We start from the raw sequence: 18517 nt of genomic DNA, 5'->3' as shown, positions 1-18517 counted from the left end.
TTTTTTCACCATTCTTTGATTATTTTTTTGGTCTGTTTCTCGGCACTGTACCAATCAGAATTGTTGTCTGAGGGCCAAGAAAAATGCCCAACAGATTTGTTTTCCCAAGTGGACCAGTACAGCTGTGCCATACTGGACCAAGAGAAAAGACACAATAAGTCTGCTACATTACCTGATGGGAAAGGAAGAAAACAAGCAAAAAGAGAACAACACAGTAGGGAGACCACAGCAACATCCTAGATAAGCAGAAGTAACTGTAAATCATACATTTTGAATGATACCGAGCACAATATGCTTAAAGGGAGCAGCCAAGGAAGATAGCGTGTGTCTGTGAACACCCGTGTGCGTGAGCGTGCCTGCATTCAAAAGGTTTCTCCATGAATGCTACTATCCATATCTGATAGTAGTTGTGGGGAGCCATAGCCCTGCCCCTCCAGGAAATGAAGCAGGCGTGAAGGATATCCAGGCCCAGACATCTAAAGGCCCCCCAGAACATAAGAGTCCAAGGAGGTCCACCGAAAGGGCGGATGCGCCACCCTCCTAGAAAAGAGCTGAGGAGAGCATCACCCTCACGACCGAGCCACCCGCACCAGGACCCGCCAAGCAGCCACTAGGAGTGAGACAGTACACACCCGAGCACCCAGCCCCAGACACCAAGAACTACAATGCACCAAGAGGTGAGGTCATCAGCCACCGGCAGGGAGTGTGGTGGGGGGAGATAGGTGGGGGCCCGAGATGTTCCCAGAGAGGAAGAGTCTAAGACCCAACCAGACACATAAACATAGACAAACAGGCACACAGTCACAAACATGCATTCCCACCCTCATACACATATATAAATACATACTCTATACCCCAAGGTCCAGGTGCCATCCTCCCCAGAGTGGCAATCCGCCCCCAGACACAGGAGATGTTTCCCTTTGCTCTGGGGTGGCACACAGACTGCCCAGAGAAAAGCCCAGACCCCGACCAGGCAGCCAACTCCTCCTCCCAGCTCCAAATGACAAACAGGGAAAGAAGGGGGTGTGAAGACCCCATACCTGACTCTGCCCGCTCATATGTGGTTTTGCTGCAATTTTATTGTTACATTCTTTAGCTCCTGTAATTATCTGGTGCTGTTTATAGCTCAAACAACATCATGGTGTAGAGATTGTATGTACTGACAGCTTCTTTGTGGATGAAACTGTGGTGCTATAATCCTAAAGCTATTTAAATGTGCGGTGCTTTTATGACTGATATTTTACAAAAAGTCTTCCTTTTGGTCAGGTGACAAGAAAAAATGCAACACTGCCAAAGTCTGAATGCTGGTATCAAACTGCTCTCACTACAGTATGTGTGAGTTTATGTTGACAGAGTATGTTTCTCCTCAACAAAGAGTCTGCTCTAAAGTAGAGATGGACTGATACCACTTTTTTATGTCCGATACCGATATCATAAATTTGGATATCTGCCGATACCGATATGAATCCGATATAGTGTTTTTTAATCAACAAAACTGTTTTTTAAATATCTTGCTGCATTTTGTATAAGTTCATACTCAAGTTTAAAACAACAACTACACTAAAGCTATTCTGTTATACCTGTATGCAAAAAAAAAAAAAATTTCATAGTTCAGCAATACTGATCAATGTAATAAACTTAGACCTACACCATCCTCCCTATTCTGGTATTTTAAAGAGTACTTAGCATAAATATTAAGCAACCTAACTAATAGGGTTCCAACTCCCAGCAACAACAAAAATAAATAAATAAAAAATAGGGAACCACCCCTCACGCTCCACCTCATGATGCTTAATCGACGTAATCAACCTTAATTTGATGCAGTGTGAAAAAAAAATGCACAGAAATCAATTATTTTTCAAGAAATATTAAATAGATTCAACATCTTTCTTCAACAAAATTGCAGACTGCACAGATGGTACCTTCCCAAAGGAAAAAGTACTATAGCTTACTAGGGTATATATATTAGACTTAATAGTTACTATATGCAGTAATTGACTTCTATTCATTTTGCATCAAATTAAAACTTTGGGTGTCAGATAATTATTTATTAAAAGCTAGACATTTTAAATGAGAATAAGAAAGAAAAGTATGTCTTTGTGCCCCTTTTCCCTGTTCATGCCGTATCGGCCCCCCTGGCTAAACTTTGCTAGATCCGCCCCTGCACAGTTACCAGCCGTCAGCTGCGTAGAAAAAGATCCTGGTGTAGAAAGTAATATTAAATACATTCTAACAACAGCTGATCAAGCTTAAACGTGCTGCTGTTGTTCAGCCGCTGGTTTCCTCTTTCTGGTGCAAAGTGGGCCAAAAACAAACAACAGACACGGACTCGCGACAGAAAAGCCGATCAGCTGATCGTTAAGCAGTTTCATGATTGAAGTAGCAGCAAGAAGAGGCAGTCGCTTGTTAAGCTTAACGCAGGAATGCTTTACATTCAGAGATGGACTTACACACTTGCTTTACTTCTCTCTGGGATAACTTTGTCGGAGATGAAATGCCGAGTTGCTAGCGAAGCTCCAAATGCTATCCAGACCACCGACAGGTCCCGCATGCCACAGCCGCTCTATCACGTGATGCATACTGCTCCGACTGCTAACGTTCTGAGGCGAGTTACGGCGTGTTGCAAGTTTTGTGAGGTGCTTTCGTGATATTTAATGGATCGGATTACATTTTTTATTTTTCGCCGATATCCGATCCAGTAATTTAGGTCAGTATCGGACCGATACCGATACGTAATATCGGATCGGTCCATCTCTACTCTAAAGTCCTCTCCACCTCTGGAGACCATGCTACTAAGAGTTTTCTCATCAGATGTGACAGTGAATAAGAGTAAAGGTCCTTCTAATAACATCCGCACCCATCCCCAAAATGTGCCAACAGCTAGCTGATGTTACTGGTGCAGATGAAGCCACCTTGGTGGGCCTTATAACTGAATGGGACAAGATGGCCGTCAGGGACGAGGTGCAGCATCTGCCAGAGTGGAGTGCAAAGAACAACTTGTTCCTCATCACGAAGAAAACCAAGGTGGTCATTGCAGATGTCAGGATGAAGCAGAAGCACCCCCACCCCACAGAAACAACCACCTTCTGCTGCTAACACAACTTCAGCTCTTTGCAAGCACCTGCACAGACTGCATGCTGACACTAAGAACAAATGACTTTCTTCTAGGAGTAATTAATCAATGAACAGCATTACTTTAAAGAAAAGTGTTTTTTGTGTAACACATTATTTTTTAGTAATGAATCCAATACTGATCACAACAACGTGGAGAAACATCTCCAACACAGACGAACATTTAACCACACCATTCAATTAATTTGCACAAATACAATGTCTTTGATATGTTGCTTAGCAATGGTGGCAACTGTGTGAAAGTCACCTGTCACCTCACTACTAAAGCTAAGGAAAAGTGCAGACGCTATGGTAAGCATGTAGTGAAGAAGGTCAGGGGTGCTCGAGGGAACAGTTGGACCAACCTTGCAGCAGACTGCTAGAGTATTTGACTCCTTCTGAAAGCTCACTGAACCGGGGATGGGGTTCCTTCTTTGATCTGCAAACAGCATGTGAATGATAATGGCAGCACAGTGTTATTGTTATACAATATTGGAATACCATACAGTAGGGCACATTTATGTCAAATTACAACTTCCATAGCTCTCACTTAGAGGTTCCCACCTCTGATTCTACAAATATTTCTATTTAAAGGTTTACTTATTAACAAAGGTCTACAACACAGGTGCAGTGACATTATCTAGACAATTTACATGATCATGTATGTTCATTTTTGTGGCTGAGATGATCTTTTTTTTGAAAAACTGTCATCTTTCTCCACAAATTCCACAAAAAATTGGAGTTTTCTTTTAGTATGTCTGGATTGTTCACTAATTGGAAAGCTTGTGGTTTGAGCCTAGATACTTCTGGTCTGCATGTAAAGTGTCCTTGATACCGAAAGCCCAATATCCCCGACGCAGAGACCAGAAACTAAGATAGAACTTTATTAATCCCTCGGGTGGGTTCCTCTGGGAAACTAGTCATCACACTGGCTGCAATTAATGCCTTGAAATCATCCGAGTTTTCCCATTTACTATTTCTTGCTTGCAGTAGTCTCACGTTCCTTCTAGCTGATGACAGACCTCACAACTAATCACTTAAGTAACTCAGTGCATCATGGGAAGTTCCCAGGAACCTAAACCTAGTGCTTCCTAACTAAGGGAGGATTCATGGTAACCTGATGCAGCCCTAACTATATGCAGTATCAAAAGGGAAAATTCTAAGCCTAATCTTAAAAGCAGCAAGGTGACTGTTTCCCGAATCCAACCTGGGAGCTGGTTCCACAGGAGAGGGGCCTAAAAGCTGAAGGCTCTGCCTCCCATACTGTTTTTAAATACTCCAGGAGCCACAGGTAAACCAGCAGTATCAGAGGAACTATTGTGGTGATATGGCACTATGAGGTCTTCAAAAAAAGATCAGGCCTTGTTACTTAAGACCTTGACTGTGAGGAGGATTTTGAATGTGATTCTGAATTTTAGCCAAGGAAAAGAAGCTGATATGGGAAAAATATCCTCTCAAGTCCAGGTTAGTGCTCTTATTACAGGATCAGCTCAAGGCTTTTCTAAAAATAGAGGCTGTCAAGGCCGCTGTGATTTAATGAGAGAGTCCTATCCTCATATTTTCACTGGTTTGCATCTTTTAGAAGCTGTTGAGCTACCCTTAACTTTGAGTCACATGACCTGTGCCTCTGTTGGCTAGCTTCTTGTTCACACCAAAAGATCCCAACTCAAGGAGAAATATTTGGGCACTTTATGCATAGAATCTGGCCAAGACATTCATTTAAAACTCCACCAACGTCACAAACACTCATACGGTCTGTTTATTGTGTTACCGGTTTGGTTAATCACTTTACCTGATAATGACACATGACATTTTCCAGCAAAATCCAGAAGTTTTATTGTTCTGCCCATCCACATAGTCCTCAAAGGTATCTGATGTAAGAGAGGGTCATTGTTGAGATCTCCAAGAGAGTTTGGCATGACTTAGTTATGCAATGAGCCTTACCCGGGACCCGACTGCACGATATAGACGGTCAATTTGGTCACAAGTCTGTTCCTCCCACACAATCCAGCTCATGGACATCTTGATTTTTGGGGCTGTTGGAGGAAATCATGTTGAAAGTTAGAAGACCAGTTTTTCATTCAGACAACTATATGTATCCAGCTCAGCGTTACGCACCAAATGTTGCACCAGTTTGTCCTTGTTCCCTTTGATTTTCCATTCTCTCAGACAGTGACATCAACGTGTTAATCAGCTGCAAAAGCACACACAAGCAATCATGTTACAGTCCTGCTGGTAAAAGGTAAAAAAAAATAACCATGATCTGCAACAGTTCTGAAAATGCTGACATTGTGCGAAAGTTGGTAAAAAAAATTCATTTGCAAATCTCAAAACAGCGACACATGGAAAAGTTTCAGGACCTCGAGGACTGGAGTTCGAGACCCCTGATCTAATCAGTATCTAAAGGAGTATCTTAAGGAGGTAGTGTTTCTCTGAAGTAAAGCTGGGGCAGAGGTTCAATAATCTTTACCAAGGTTTGCTTGTTATCAGTTCAAAACCCTGCATCTCTGATGTTATGGGGGTGCATTAGTGCCTATGGAGCTGGCAGCTTGCACATCTGGAAATGCTCTAACAATGCTGAAAGGCGTATATAGGGTTTTGAAATAGAAGACTCCTGTTGCTGAACTGGCCTGCCTGCAGACCTTTCACCAGCTGAGAACATCTGGTATTGAGATGTTGCTGCCATAAAATTCAAAATGAGCTCATATTGTCCTTAAAATGGAAAATTTTCTCAATGTAAACATTTAATAGATTTTCACGTTCTATTGTAAATAGACTGGGTTTATGAGACTTTCGGATCACTACTTTTATTTACATTTTACATAACATCCCAACTTTTATGGAACTGGAGTTGTACGTTGCATGTTCTAACTCACGAGATGTGCTCCCATTGTGGCTAGAGTACCTCCCAGCTCATCAGCAGTACAATTCTCAGGGACCTGATAGAATTGCTGGTTGAGAATAGGCCCCACATCAAACCTGCAGGGTGATATTGAGCTCTGTTATGGTTGTTATCAGGAAAAAGAAAATACTCAGACATTTATCTGCTGTTTACCTGTGAGGTCGGATCTGGATGATGGAGACTCCTGTCACACTGTCACCATGCAAGATGGTGTGGAAGATAGGAGCTGGACCGCGCCATCTTGGCAGCAGGCTAGGGTGAACATTCAAAATCCCACTGAAAGAGAATGCAGTGTCTGTTTCTGTGGATTTATATACAGGTTCTGATCTCATGCCTTGTGTAGAACAGCTTCAGTGCTCCTTAGAGCACAGTCAAGCCCATAATTATTCGTACTCCTGCACATTTTGACTTAAAGTTACTTTTATTTAACCAACGAGTTCGCTTTTTTTGACCGGAAATGACATGGGCGTCAATGTTGCACAAGAGGTATCGTTGTGGGGAAAAAAATCTCAGCTTTGATTTAGATTTGAGCAAAAAGTGTTACGTTCAGAATTATTCATACCATTCTCAATAATCAATAGAAAAGCCTTTATTGGCTATTACATCAATCAAAAGCTTCCTATAATTGCAGACCAGCTTTTTTTGCACGTCTCCACGGGTATTTTCACCCATCTTTAGCAATGAGCTCCAACTCTTTCAGGTTGGAGGGTCTAAGACCCTTTAGCTCCCTGCACAGATTCTTAATTCAAGTCAGGACTCTGGCTGGGCCGCTGCGAAATGTTAATGTTTTTGTCTGCCAGCCATTTCTTCACCACTTTTGCTGTGTTTTGGGTCGTTGTCGTGCTGAAATGTTCGCCGGTGCCCAGGGCCAAGTTTCTCTGCAGACTGCCTGATGTTGTTGTGAAGAATCCTCATGTGTTGCTCTTTTTTTCATGGTGCCGTTCACTGTGATTACACTCCCTGGTCCATTGGCTGAAAAACATCCCCAAAGCATTAGGTTCCCACCACCATGTTTGACAGGAGGGGATGGTGTTCTCAAGGTTGGAGGCTTCTCCCTTTTTTTTTTTTTTTTTTTTTTTTTTAAACACCTAATGAAGGAAACATCATTGTGATCAAATAATTCAATTTTTGATTCATTTGACCATAACACAGAAGACCAGAAATCTTCTTCCTTATCCAGATGAGCATTTGCAATTCTGGAGAATTGGCGTCCTCCTCAGTCTGCATCCGTGAAACCCAACAGTGTGCAGTATGCGTTGGACTGTCTGCCACCAACAGAGCCCAGATTCCCCAGGATGGCCTTAGTGGTGGACCTTGGATTCTTTTTCACCTCTTTCACTATCTTATCTGGCCAGCACAGGTGTGGCCATCTTGTATTTTTTTAATAACACTTTATACTGTAGCCACTAGAACTTGAAAATATTTAGATAGGGCCTTGTATCCCTTTCCTTGTGAGCAGCCACAATGCACAGCCGGAGGTCCTCACTGAGCTTCTTTGTCTTAGCCATGACTGTCCATAAGCAACTGCAGAGAGCTGCTGCACACCCGATCTCGTCTGCTCTCGGAAGCTAGACAGGGTTGAGCTTGGTTAGTACTTGGATGGGAGACCGCCTGGGAGTACCAGGTGCTGTAAGCTTTCACCCCAACCGGTCGCAGCAGATAGCCGCCCCTCCCTGAGCCTGGTTTCTTCCTGTTAAAAGGGAGTTTTTACTTCCCACTGTCGCCAAAGTGCTTTCTCATAGGGGGTCATATGATTGTTGAGATTTCTTTTCCTCTGTATGTATTATTGTAGGGTCTACCTTACAATATAAAGCACCTTGAGGAGACTGTTGTTGTGATTTGGCGCTGTATAAATAAAATTGAATTGAATTTCGCCTGTTGATTTGGTTAAAAAAGATGTTCCCAATTAATCAGAGTCATTAGGATGCTTTAGAACAGCTTGGACTATTTGAAATGGTGATATAAATTTTTGGATTTTCCCAGAGACTGACAGTTTGTGAAGGGTATGAATCATTTTGGACATGACACTTTTTGATCAAATCTAAATAAAAGTGGAGAAATATTTTTTTCCCCCACAATGATACCTCTTGTACATCGTGTTATTATCTTTTGGGAGACGCCTGTGTCATTTCCAGTCCAAATACAAACGAAAAAAACAACAACAAAAAACCTCGCTTGTTAAATAAAAGTAACTTCAAGTCAAAATGTGCCAGGGGTGTGAATAATTATGGGCTTGACTGTGCCTTAGAGCAGTGGTTCCCAAACTTATTTTGCTGGGCCCCCCTTTGTTTTACAAGAAAAATATTTGCGCCCCCCCCTCTTCCTGGCACGCACACACACATCCTCCAACCACACGCGCCCATATTTTGGTTTATTTCACACCTCAAACATTTAGTAAACAGTTAAGCAAATACAAGTAAACAGCAATAAATTACAGGTAGTAATAAAATAAACTACTAACTCGTTTACGCTGCGTCCGCACCTACACGGGTGATTTTGAACACACAGCTGTTTCGTCCACGTAAACGGCGTTTCGAATCTCCGAAAACGGAGATTTTTTAAAACTCCTTTTTTGCGTTTCCGTGTGGACGAGGAATACAGAGTTGGTCACGCAGCGTCAAAGGTATGCGCCTTTATTCACGTCACGCTGTGGCCACGTTATTGTTTACATGAGATGAATTGCAGAATGATAGAGACGAAATACTGTTAATCTGACTGTCTGCAGGTTTTACACGCAGTTACTGTCCCTCCATTTACAAAGGCAGAGGCGTCACGGTGTCATTATTTTATGTGTTGTTGTTTTTCCTGTGTAATAATGTTCAACATTGTTATCAATACATTTTTCAAAAAATGCCTCTCTGTGCAAAATGTGTTCAAAAACATAAACAGCTGTGGGATCCTGTTTGTCTGTGATTTGAACCGAGGGGACAAATCGTGGCAGGATCAGCCTGATGTTATTTGTATCCTGCTGTAACTTTACTGTATAAAGAGCAAACATCTCCAACATGTCAGGAGTAGTTAGTCATTATGAGAAGTGTTTGAACTAAAAATCAAGAATGTGGGATCCTGTTAGTCCCTGATTTAAACAGCCCAGCGCTGCTCCTGATGCAGGGGAAACCAACCCTGCAGGGAGACCTACCTCTGCACCTGTGCAGGTGAAGCCAAAGGGCAGATTTGCTTCACCAGATTTTCTAGTCTTTGGCTTAGAATGAAGTTGGTTTGGAAACATATTCAGCGATGCTTCATCTCCTGCTTTGCGTTTGTGTGGGCGCCCCGTGCTATCAGTGTCCAAGCGTTATTGTTCCCCCCCCCCCCCCCCCTTTTCATACCGCGCCCCCCCTGCAATGGCTCTGTGCCCCCCCCAGGGGGCGGGTCCCACACTCTGGGAAGGACTGCCTTAGAGAGACTTAAAACTCAAACTCTCTTAAACTCTAATGACACCATTCATCTAGATCAGCCATCCCCCCCCCCCCCCAAAAAAAAAAAAACAACCCAGGGGACCTATCCAATCTTAAATCTTCACTCTAATCAAAATACAAGAGAAAGTCATATATTTCCTTGATTTGGGGGGGTATCACTAATCTAGATATTCATTCATTTTCTCTTTGTGGATGTCAGCAGAAAGTGCTAATTGGACCTCTCAGTGACAGGGCCAAGGGTTCAGCCTTTTCTTTTAATTTGTCACCCATCATATGTACACTGTATTTATGTGTCTCTCCACAGTATCACCTATTTTGTTTTATTTTCTCTTCCCAGTGCATTTGCATGAGTTTACTGAGATGTTAAACGGATTCTTAAAACAGAAAAGAAAAATCTGATTACAACAATTAACCCACCCTTGAAAGACCCAGGGTGAGAGCTATAAGAGGCAGCCCTGGGTACTGAGGACATTGTCACAACATTTCAGAGACCGTGAGATCATAGTCAAACCACAGCACGGCACCAGTCCCCAGGTTTTAACGATTAGTTGATCAACGATAAATGCTCACTATGGAAACTTGCTGATTAGTCTCTCAGGAAGTAGGCAGCCAAAAGACACGACCACACCAACATCAAACCGTCCATTCACATCATCAGGGGGCCAACTGTGTAGCGGAAGGTGGTTCTCTTGAGCAAACCTCTTCACTGGAACATCACCAGCCAAGGTAACAACTTCAAGGGTCTCCACTATCCCTTCACTGGTGCCCCTACAACACAAAAGGAAGGGTTAAGTATAAAAAAAACAAACTAATAACTGTAGCACGCCAGCAGTGTATTCAACTCTCTAGGACAAAAATATGTTTTAAAGTCAATACCAGATACTAAAGGCTCTATTTTACCAGGAAATCAAAGTGGAAAATAGAGCATTAAACTGATTGTATTCATTTCCTCACTTTTATTGACTTTGTGTTTGTGAACAATGTATGCAGTGAGATTTCTGATCATGGAGTCTGGAATTAAACTACAACACAGTTCTGTGTCAATGAAGCCCTCATCTATTTCCTGCAAGCTAACGATTCTTTTAGTAATCTATTCCATCAATTAGTACTTGTGTCTTATTAATGAGCATTGATAAATATTCAAAAGAGAAAAAATAAAGATCTTTCAAGTGCTCATTAGTTTCCGTTTTAGAAAGTGGAATGTTTTTTGTTCCATTTGTCAAAAAATAACCAAGCCCACTGATTGTATGTAAAGACAAACATTTCTTAAATGCAAAATTATATAAATACACTAAAGTACAGTCTAAGATCAAAGTCAAATAACATAAAATATGTATGCAATCTAAATTAAGGCATAAAAAATTACCTTCACTCTGTCTTTCAGGGTTTTGTAAGAGTTTTACTCGCCCATGTAGATTTTATTCACACACTTCTCCTAAATAAGTTTCTATTGCAGGTCTGTTTTTAGTCACAAAAGTGTGCAATGTCTTGTTTTCATGGTGACAATGGCGCAGTACAGAGCCGTGCATTAAGCGAAGAATGTGTCCAGAGTTTTTATAATTGAATTATTGTAAATACTCAATGAATAGTTGCAGCCCTGCCCTCTCTAAATGTTTAAATGTACATAGGACACTGGAATTGCACATACAGATAAAGCCAGCAAGAACTGCTGCCTGGTCCTCCCTGTGGGATGTGTCAACTATTACGAAGCCACTATCATTCAGTTACAGAGTATTACCAAGAGGTGGCGCTTTTCTCACAAGAACTTTGACTTGTTTGAAAGTGATAATAGTATTTTAGTATTTTATGCAAGGACTGTTTCTCACAGAAGTTCACAGAAAAGCTCCATTTGTATGTAACCTGTGTGTTTATGTACACTCACTGATCAATGAGTATGATACAAATACTGAACTTCACCACTCAACCACTGACATTGCTACAATTCAGTGAATGTACACTTGTAGTTCAAGACAACGTGCTGAAATTAAAAGTGAGCAAAGGGCAATGCATTGGGAAAGAAAGTGACTTTGATTGTTGGTGCCACAGGAGCAAATCTGAGGATTTTTTTTAAAAAACTGATCAGCTACTGAGATTTGAAGACAACTGTCTGAAACAGGAAACACGTCCTCTCCCGTTCATACGGCAGGTAAATAAATAATCAACTAACAGTGCATATTATGTTAGTGCAATCTGCCTTATTACAAACCTGCTATTACTGTGCATTTAGATAACCACAATCAGAGACACAGACAGAGTCTGGCTCAGATGCTGGCAGTCCTCGCTGCAGTCTACCGGTAGCGTCTCCTTTCAGGCCAGACGAATGTCACCGAGCAGTGACTACGTTTGTGGTCAAAGGCTTGCACCCATTTGCCACAGCAGATGATTTTCGATAAGTGAATGTGTTTAATTGTAGGCAGGGACATTACTGGATATTCTTGTGTAATTGCTACAGAATAATTTATGTTATACTTTGTTATTGCTACAGAAGAATATTGATTTTATTATTTTACATTTACAATTTTTTTGTAAACAGATGAACCTGAACTGGTTTGTAAAAATGCTGCAACTTCAGTGGTGTGGAACTGGTTTAGCTTTCCTCCGTCAGACACACAACAAAGCACTATTTTTGGTAGAGCATGCTAGCGGGCCGTCGTTATTACCGTGTTGTTTGGAAAATACGGCGCACTTAAATCAATCCTTTGATTTTTCTGAAAGTCGACAGAGCCCCTTATAATCCCGTGTGCCTTATGTATGAACTCTGGTTGTGTTTGCACTGCATAACACAGAAACTGTAGTCCATTACGGTGTAAAACATGCTAGAGATGACTTATGTTCACTCTGAAACGCCAAGTCTGCTACTGATCTCAGTAAATGTAAAAGAGCCGTTTCCTTGGTTGTGCCAAAGGTGATTTCAGATGTGTGTTTTCTGTTTAATATCTTTGCTTATATTCTTAAAAAGTCAGCAGTCAATAGGATTTACAAAGAGGTTACATTAAAAATAAATAAATTACCTGAGGTATTGCATACCCTGTTTTCTACGTTATAATCTATCTGGTCATTTTTTAATGTCAATAAGAGTTTTACAGTCATACATAAATGATACATAAACGTTGTTTTGCAAAAAGCTGACGATCACTTTGTGGCACAACACAGTTCCTGTCTGTAAATTTAGAGATGTGGATATAAAAAAAAAAAAAAGCTGAAAAAAATCTTCACAGGCCATTTTCTTCAGAATCTACTGCATTTATTATTTAATAAAACTGACGGCACTCTGTGCTAATACATTTGGAGCTTATTTCGTATTACATTTTAAGTTAAATAGCACGTTAGGCAAGAGGACGATTTCTGGCAGGTTAAACTGCTGTGTCTGAAGAGGAAACAATTTCAACAAATTAATTAAGATTAATTTCAATAAAAAAATACATTACAATATTATTGCAAACTATTGCAATAATATTGCAAAAAAAAAAAAAAAATCCTCCTCTGTGTGTATGATATGTGACATGATATGTAACACGTTGCAGTGTGAAACCCCGTGTGCACGCCTGTAAGCGGCTTGTGTGGGACACGCACCTGCAGGATGTGAGAAGTTTGAGAGATTCCACAGCGAAGTGATCAGTGCCAAAAAACAGGAGCCTCCATTTGGGTTTTGATGCCGATGACAGGACTCTACATAGCTGTCGCTGCCCGCGGTCAGTGTCGCCCCTCCATACTGTCCCCATACAGCAACGCTGACAGCGCTTCAGCGATTCCACAGAAGCTCTTATTGTCTTGGCGCTCGTCCACATACTGAAAGCAGCGTCGGCTCAAAGTGTCAAGTTCACAGAATGAAAAACTTCCTCAGTTTGTCGCCGTTTTGACCCACAGGAAGCCGCCATATTTGTTTCTTCTTCTTCGACTTCCTCCTCTTCTTCTTTATAATATTTATTGGCGGTTGACAAACAGCAAAATGGTGCACTACCGCCACCAACTGGTGTGGAGTGTTGACCGAAACGTCCACAAAAGGATAAAAAAACAAACAAACATTCAAATCCTTCCAAACAAATTAGTCCGCCTTAACCCTATAATGCCCTCTGTGTCATATTTGATACACGAGTTTCTGAGACCTCCATCTCATCAACATGATCAATACTTGCCATAATTTGTCCATAAAATGTTATGGACAAAACTCTTTGTTTTTGTCTAAAATTAACATTGTTGCTAACAAAAAGTTGCCAAAACGCCCAATGTATCAAATGCAAAACAAAAAATATATAATAAAAACATATTATACACAACATGATATACCAAAGAAAATGTGGATTTTGTTATTAGGATTATTAAACATCTCAGTTAAAAAAGAAAAAAGAATTTCTGGCTATTTTTGATGGGTTGGGTCTTACAGGGTTAAAAAGCAAAATATGGCCTGATAACTTTCACTTCTCAAGTTCTTATGAAATAAATCAACCAAGTCCAGTTTCACTTTCATATCACCCAGCTTTTTGATCAATTGTCTTCTTTCAGCATCATATTTCTGACAGTGCATTAAAACACGTTCTATTGTTTCTTCTTCTTTATTGCAGTCACACTGTCCTGTATGGTGTTTTTCTATTAAAAGCAACATACTATTCAATCCAGTGTAGCCTTGATATTTAGGCATTTCGCTAGCGCTTCTGAGGAGTGAGTATAAAGGGAGTAAAGTTTTTTAACTGTCAGGTAATTTCAAATGCAACATCTCTATTAGGTAACAGACATCAGCTAACATACAACTGTGTGTGCAGTTTATCACACAATGTGTTGCCAGCTAAATGTCCAGCTACTGTATTTAGGGAGAGAAAAAAATGTGGAATAGCTTTTCTCAGAGGAGGAGAAAGACAGCATCTCAGAAAGACGGGACAGGAGAGGTAGAGGTGCAATTAGATTTAAAGGTAGTTCATTTTTAATCACATACTGGATCTGTGTATGATGTGTTTTGATAAATTATGTATTTTCATATCGGGAAACATCCTGCAAAACAATGTTGCGTTATTAAAATGTTGCATGAAAATATTCAGTAGTTTAGTAGATGATAAATTGGTTAGCTGGTAGTACTGTGGTGATTTCACAGTAGGGCACTGTGTTGGACTGTGGCTGTGATGCTCATGGTCAGTGTTGGGTCACATCAAGTGTCGTAGATTAATTTGTAGTTAAGCTGACGATGCTTAGATTCATTCATTGAATTCCACCTTCATGCTAACTGCATAGGTCTAGTATAAAGAAAATATCCACTATACTGAAAATGTAGGAAATGGAAATCAGCCAAGATATCTTGTGAAACATCTGGTGACTTAAAGACCTGACTGTTCACATATTCCTGTTTAGGTGTGGAGGCAAAGTCACCCTCTACCAGATGGGCAACAGAAAATAGTTCATTTTTACATGTCTTTGTCACTACATGTGTCCTACATAACAAGCTGAGCAGATTCGTTAGAATTTCAAATGGAATAACATTTTTATTCTCGTGTATTACTATTAAAATATTAAAATAGCACACGATTAATTTTCCTCTGTGTAAAAATAGATGGTAGACTCGTCCTTCAAGGAGCAACTTTTTACTTTTGAGTACATTTCAGAGCCTGTATTTTTTAACCTTTACTTGAGAAAAGAAGCTGAATCAGTACTTCAGCTTTTAGTAATTTTTAACACAAGTATCTGTAAATACAGAATGTCTGTACTATTGTCACCTGTGCTGTAAATGTTCATTGTTCACCTTAAATGAAAGGGCTTTGGTCACGTTTACGTATACGTACGTAACTGTTACATGTTACGTAAGTACGCACTGAGTTCCGCCAGATCGAGGGGTGCGCAGTCGAGCGACACAAGGTCGTTACTGCAGCGGTTAAACATGATGTCTATAGCTGCCCGCTCAGGGGTGTTTTCCCCTTACATGCAGGCCACCGCTTTCGCAGTTGCGGGGCCTCTGAAAGCTCTTGTACCCGGGGTTGTTGTAAAGGGAGAGAATATTCTGTTGAACCCGAAGAAACAGTTTTTGTGTCGCGAGTCGCTAAACGGTCAAAGCCCAAAGACAGGCCCTGCTGTGACAGTTAGCATCAATGGTAAGTTGTCATTGAATTTTAGCATTATCTGAACTGGTAATGTTAGCCTTTTGTTTAGAAAAAGCACATTTAACTTTAACGTCGGATCCCGCGGACTGTCTATATCCTGATATATTTGTCAGTAGGAGGTTTTCCCTCTTACGTTTATACAGTCGGCTGCTGTTAGCTTTCTTATACAGGCAGTTAGCCTTTGGGGCTAAAAGGAGGCTACAGCTGACGTGAGCGTTACGTTAGTGTTAGATAATCAGGACTGACGACATCATCTCAGGGCTCTAAATATCTGATACAAAACCTTTTTTAGAGGCTCTGTTAAGTACCGCAGTGTGCGTGGCGTGAGCGTTGTTGGGGTCCGTTCAGTGCCACCCAGTATGCGATACGTCTCCTGCTCTGTATGTGCGTTTCTCCTCTTAGGTCGCAGACAAAACTCCAGACACAGGAACTTATCGTTGCACTAAATCAAGTAATCGTATTTTTTTTGCTCCATACCTGACTACCAGCCCTGGGACTACTAATTTGAAGAGTGTAGTTCTAATACATAGTACAGCATGTTTTTACATGAGGCTCACCTGTCTGTTCCCTACTCTTCACTGTGCTCTCCACATAGAAAAGTTGAGCGGTTGGGTTTTCCCCCTCTGGTAACAGTCAGTTGAAGTGATAAGAAGGTAGCACTGTCTAAACTTGCTCTTCACTCTGAGCTTACTTGACCCAAGGACTCAAAGGTCCATCTGCCCAATTTGAAGTCAAAGCTAAACTGACAAGAAGCGCAGAGGCTTATAAAATCATCTCATTTTATAGCCATCTAAAGTAACATGAGTAGAATTAAGTAGTAATAATATGCTAATAATAATCAGGCGACGAGTCACCACCAAAAGTAATAGCACACCATCCCAATTGAGCTGCTCGAAATGATATAAGTTGTGGGGATTGTGTCAAAGCTGCGAGGCGAGTGTCACAGCAAAGATAAGATAAGATAGAACTTTATTAATCCCTCGGGTGGGTTCCTCTGGGAAATTCGATTTCCAAAAAGCACAGCACCGACAGAAGTTACAGAGTTACAGAATATTATATATACACACACACACACACACATATATAAATGAAGAGACAAATATAAATAAAATATACAAAGGGGATAAATAGAATAAATAGGAATAAAAATAAAAATAAAAGTGAATTGCACATTTCAAGTATGAAATGTGAGGCTGAAGATGGAGAATAAGAATAAATCTGACGAATAATAAGTGTGCTCTTGCATTGGCACTCATAAATGTCACGTGCTTTTGTAGTGTAGGTGATCAGATGTATTTTGAGTGATTTTTTTAACCTTGCAGCCTTGTAACTTCTGAATTATATTGAATGTTACTGCCTTATCCTTGTTAGTAAGAATATCAAAATCGTGTTTGTGTTTCACATGTGTTTCTTAAATAAACATTTTTATATTTGCAGAAGTTGCATTTTAAAGGAAACAAACAAACCAATAAATGCAGTATACTACTTAATTTAGACAAAGGATCCACTAATTTAAAGCTGGAAACTTTAAAGCCCAGTTGCATTTTTTTCAAGCTGTTGAGGCTAAGAAAAAAACTGTGTAACTCTTTGTTTGCAGTAGAGGTGGTCTGCTATCATATTATCTGTTTCATCAATTATATCCAGCCAGTCACTGGAGAACAAATGTTTTCAGATGTGTTTGGTGCAGCACATGTATGCCAAGGAAAAACATGATAATAAAGACGCTACTTTCTTTCTGAATGTCTCACCCTGATGTGTAAGCTGAAGCTTCCTGGCCACCGTCAGGGAGTCAGTCTTCCTCTTTAACTGCTGGGCAAAAGCTGGTAAGGACACTGTTGTTGTGGTCCTTGAACTCGTTCGCAGCTCACTGGAGAGGCAGATCTGTTTAGAAAATCATTTAGTAGTCTCTAGTTTCGTTTAATTTGCTTTGAATTAATAGTTTGGGCACCATTCATTGGTGATGAATCTTTACTCTATTTAATCCCAGTAGTCTAACTTCCAGCTACTGTTTTTGCAGGATCTGCAGGAGTCAGATTTGCTCATACAGACATCAGAGTACCAGACTTTTCTGACTACAGGCGTCCAGAGGTGCTTGACCCCAGCAAGTCATCTCAGGACAGCAGTGAATCCAGGAGAACCTTCTCTTACCTGGTTACTGGGGCGACAGCGGTGGTGAGCGTCTACGCTGCCAAGACGGTGGTCACTCAGTTTGTTTCTTCCATGAGTGCCTCAGCTGATGTCTTGGCTATGTCCAAGATAGAAATCAAACTGAGTGACATCCCTGAAGGCAAGAACATGACTTTCAAGTGGCGAGGCAAACCACTGTTTGTTCGTCACCGCACAGAGAAGGAAATTGCTACCGAGGCTGCTGTCAGCCTCACAGAGCTGCGAGACCCTCAGCATGATAAGGACAGAGTCATCAACCCCAGCTGGGTCATCGTGCTGGGAGTGTGCACACATCTGGGATGTGTACCCATCGCCAATGCCGGCGAATACGGTGGCTACTATTGCCCCTGCCACGGCTCGCACTATGATGCCTCTGGCCGCATCAGGAAAGGCCCCGCCCCCCTCAACCTGGAGGTACCTTACTACGAGTTTCCAGATGACAACACAGTGATTGTGGGATAAATGGCACTCACAGGACTGAGATGGCTTTGTACTTCAGTTGTCAGTCCATCACAAATGTATTCAGGTGCATTCTGCTGTGTTAGTGAGAAGATGTTGAGGTGTTCGAAGGGTTTAGATCCTTTCAACAGCTCACTCGAACATGAGAGCACCTCTGCTTTGTTTTATATAATGCCATAAAGGCACATTACACGCTAAAAACAAGGAGGAGCTTTTGAGTTTTGCATTCAGACAGTTGACTACACTTGGAAAACTTCATAGTCTTTTTTTCCTTTCCTGAGTACGACTTGAACATGATAAACATCTTGAGTGATATAATCTAGCTCTGGAGAACAAATGTATTCAGATTTGGATAATAAAGATTTAATTGTATTTGA

The 18517-nt window shown here is 41.0% G+C and overlaps 2 protein-coding genes across 4 annotated transcripts in view; one reads left to right on the top strand and one right to left on the bottom strand.

The window, feature by feature from the left end:
- Window positions 1–16204, bottom strand: part of mtfmt (mitochondrial methionyl-tRNA formyltransferase) — a 27605-nt gene extending 11401 nt beyond the window's left edge. The window contains exons 1-9 of one of the 3 annotated variants that reach the window (XM_085464177.1): window positions 16073–16204; window positions 13006–13402; window positions 10132–10200; window positions 6167–6289; window positions 5988–6090; window positions 5230–5305; window positions 5056–5147; window positions 4904–4982; window positions 3477–3550 (exon numbers count right to left, since the gene is read on the bottom strand). In XM_085464177.1, the coding sequence (XP_085320303.1) occupies window positions 3477–3550; window positions 4904–4982; window positions 5056–5147; window positions 5230–5305; window positions 5988–6090; window positions 6167–6289; window positions 10132–10200; window positions 13006–13220 (831 nt within the window). In that variant the 5' untranslated portion in view covers window positions 13221–13402; window positions 16073–16204. Of the gene's footprint in view, window positions 1–3476; window positions 3551–4903; window positions 4983–5055; window positions 5148–5229; window positions 5306–5987; window positions 6091–6166; window positions 6290–10002; window positions 10201–13005; window positions 13403–16072 lie in introns of all 3 variants that reach the window. The other 2 variants (XM_085464156.1, XM_085464166.1) reach the window with 2 other exon arrangements.
- On the top strand, window positions 15215–18517 carry uqcrfs1 (ubiquinol-cytochrome c reductase, Rieske iron-sulfur polypeptide 1). Its single transcript, XM_085464190.1, has 2 exons — window positions 15215–15506; window positions 17533–18517. Exons 1-2 carry the CDS (start codon window positions 15296–15298, stop codon window positions 18141–18143), a joined length of 822 nt encoding a protein of 273 aa, XP_085320316.1. The 5' UTR covers window positions 15215–15295; the 3' UTR covers window positions 18144–18517.

Source organism: Copadichromis virginalis, linkage group LG1 (assembly GCF_057382275.1).
Source record: "Copadichromis virginalis isolate Kocher_CV1m ecotype Utaka linkage group LG1, C_Virginalis_male_GT1.1, whole genome shotgun sequence".
NCBI lineage: Eukaryota > Metazoa > Chordata > Actinopteri > Cichliformes > Cichlidae > Copadichromis > Copadichromis virginalis.
This window is presented reverse-complemented; position numbering and strand designations above follow the sequence as displayed.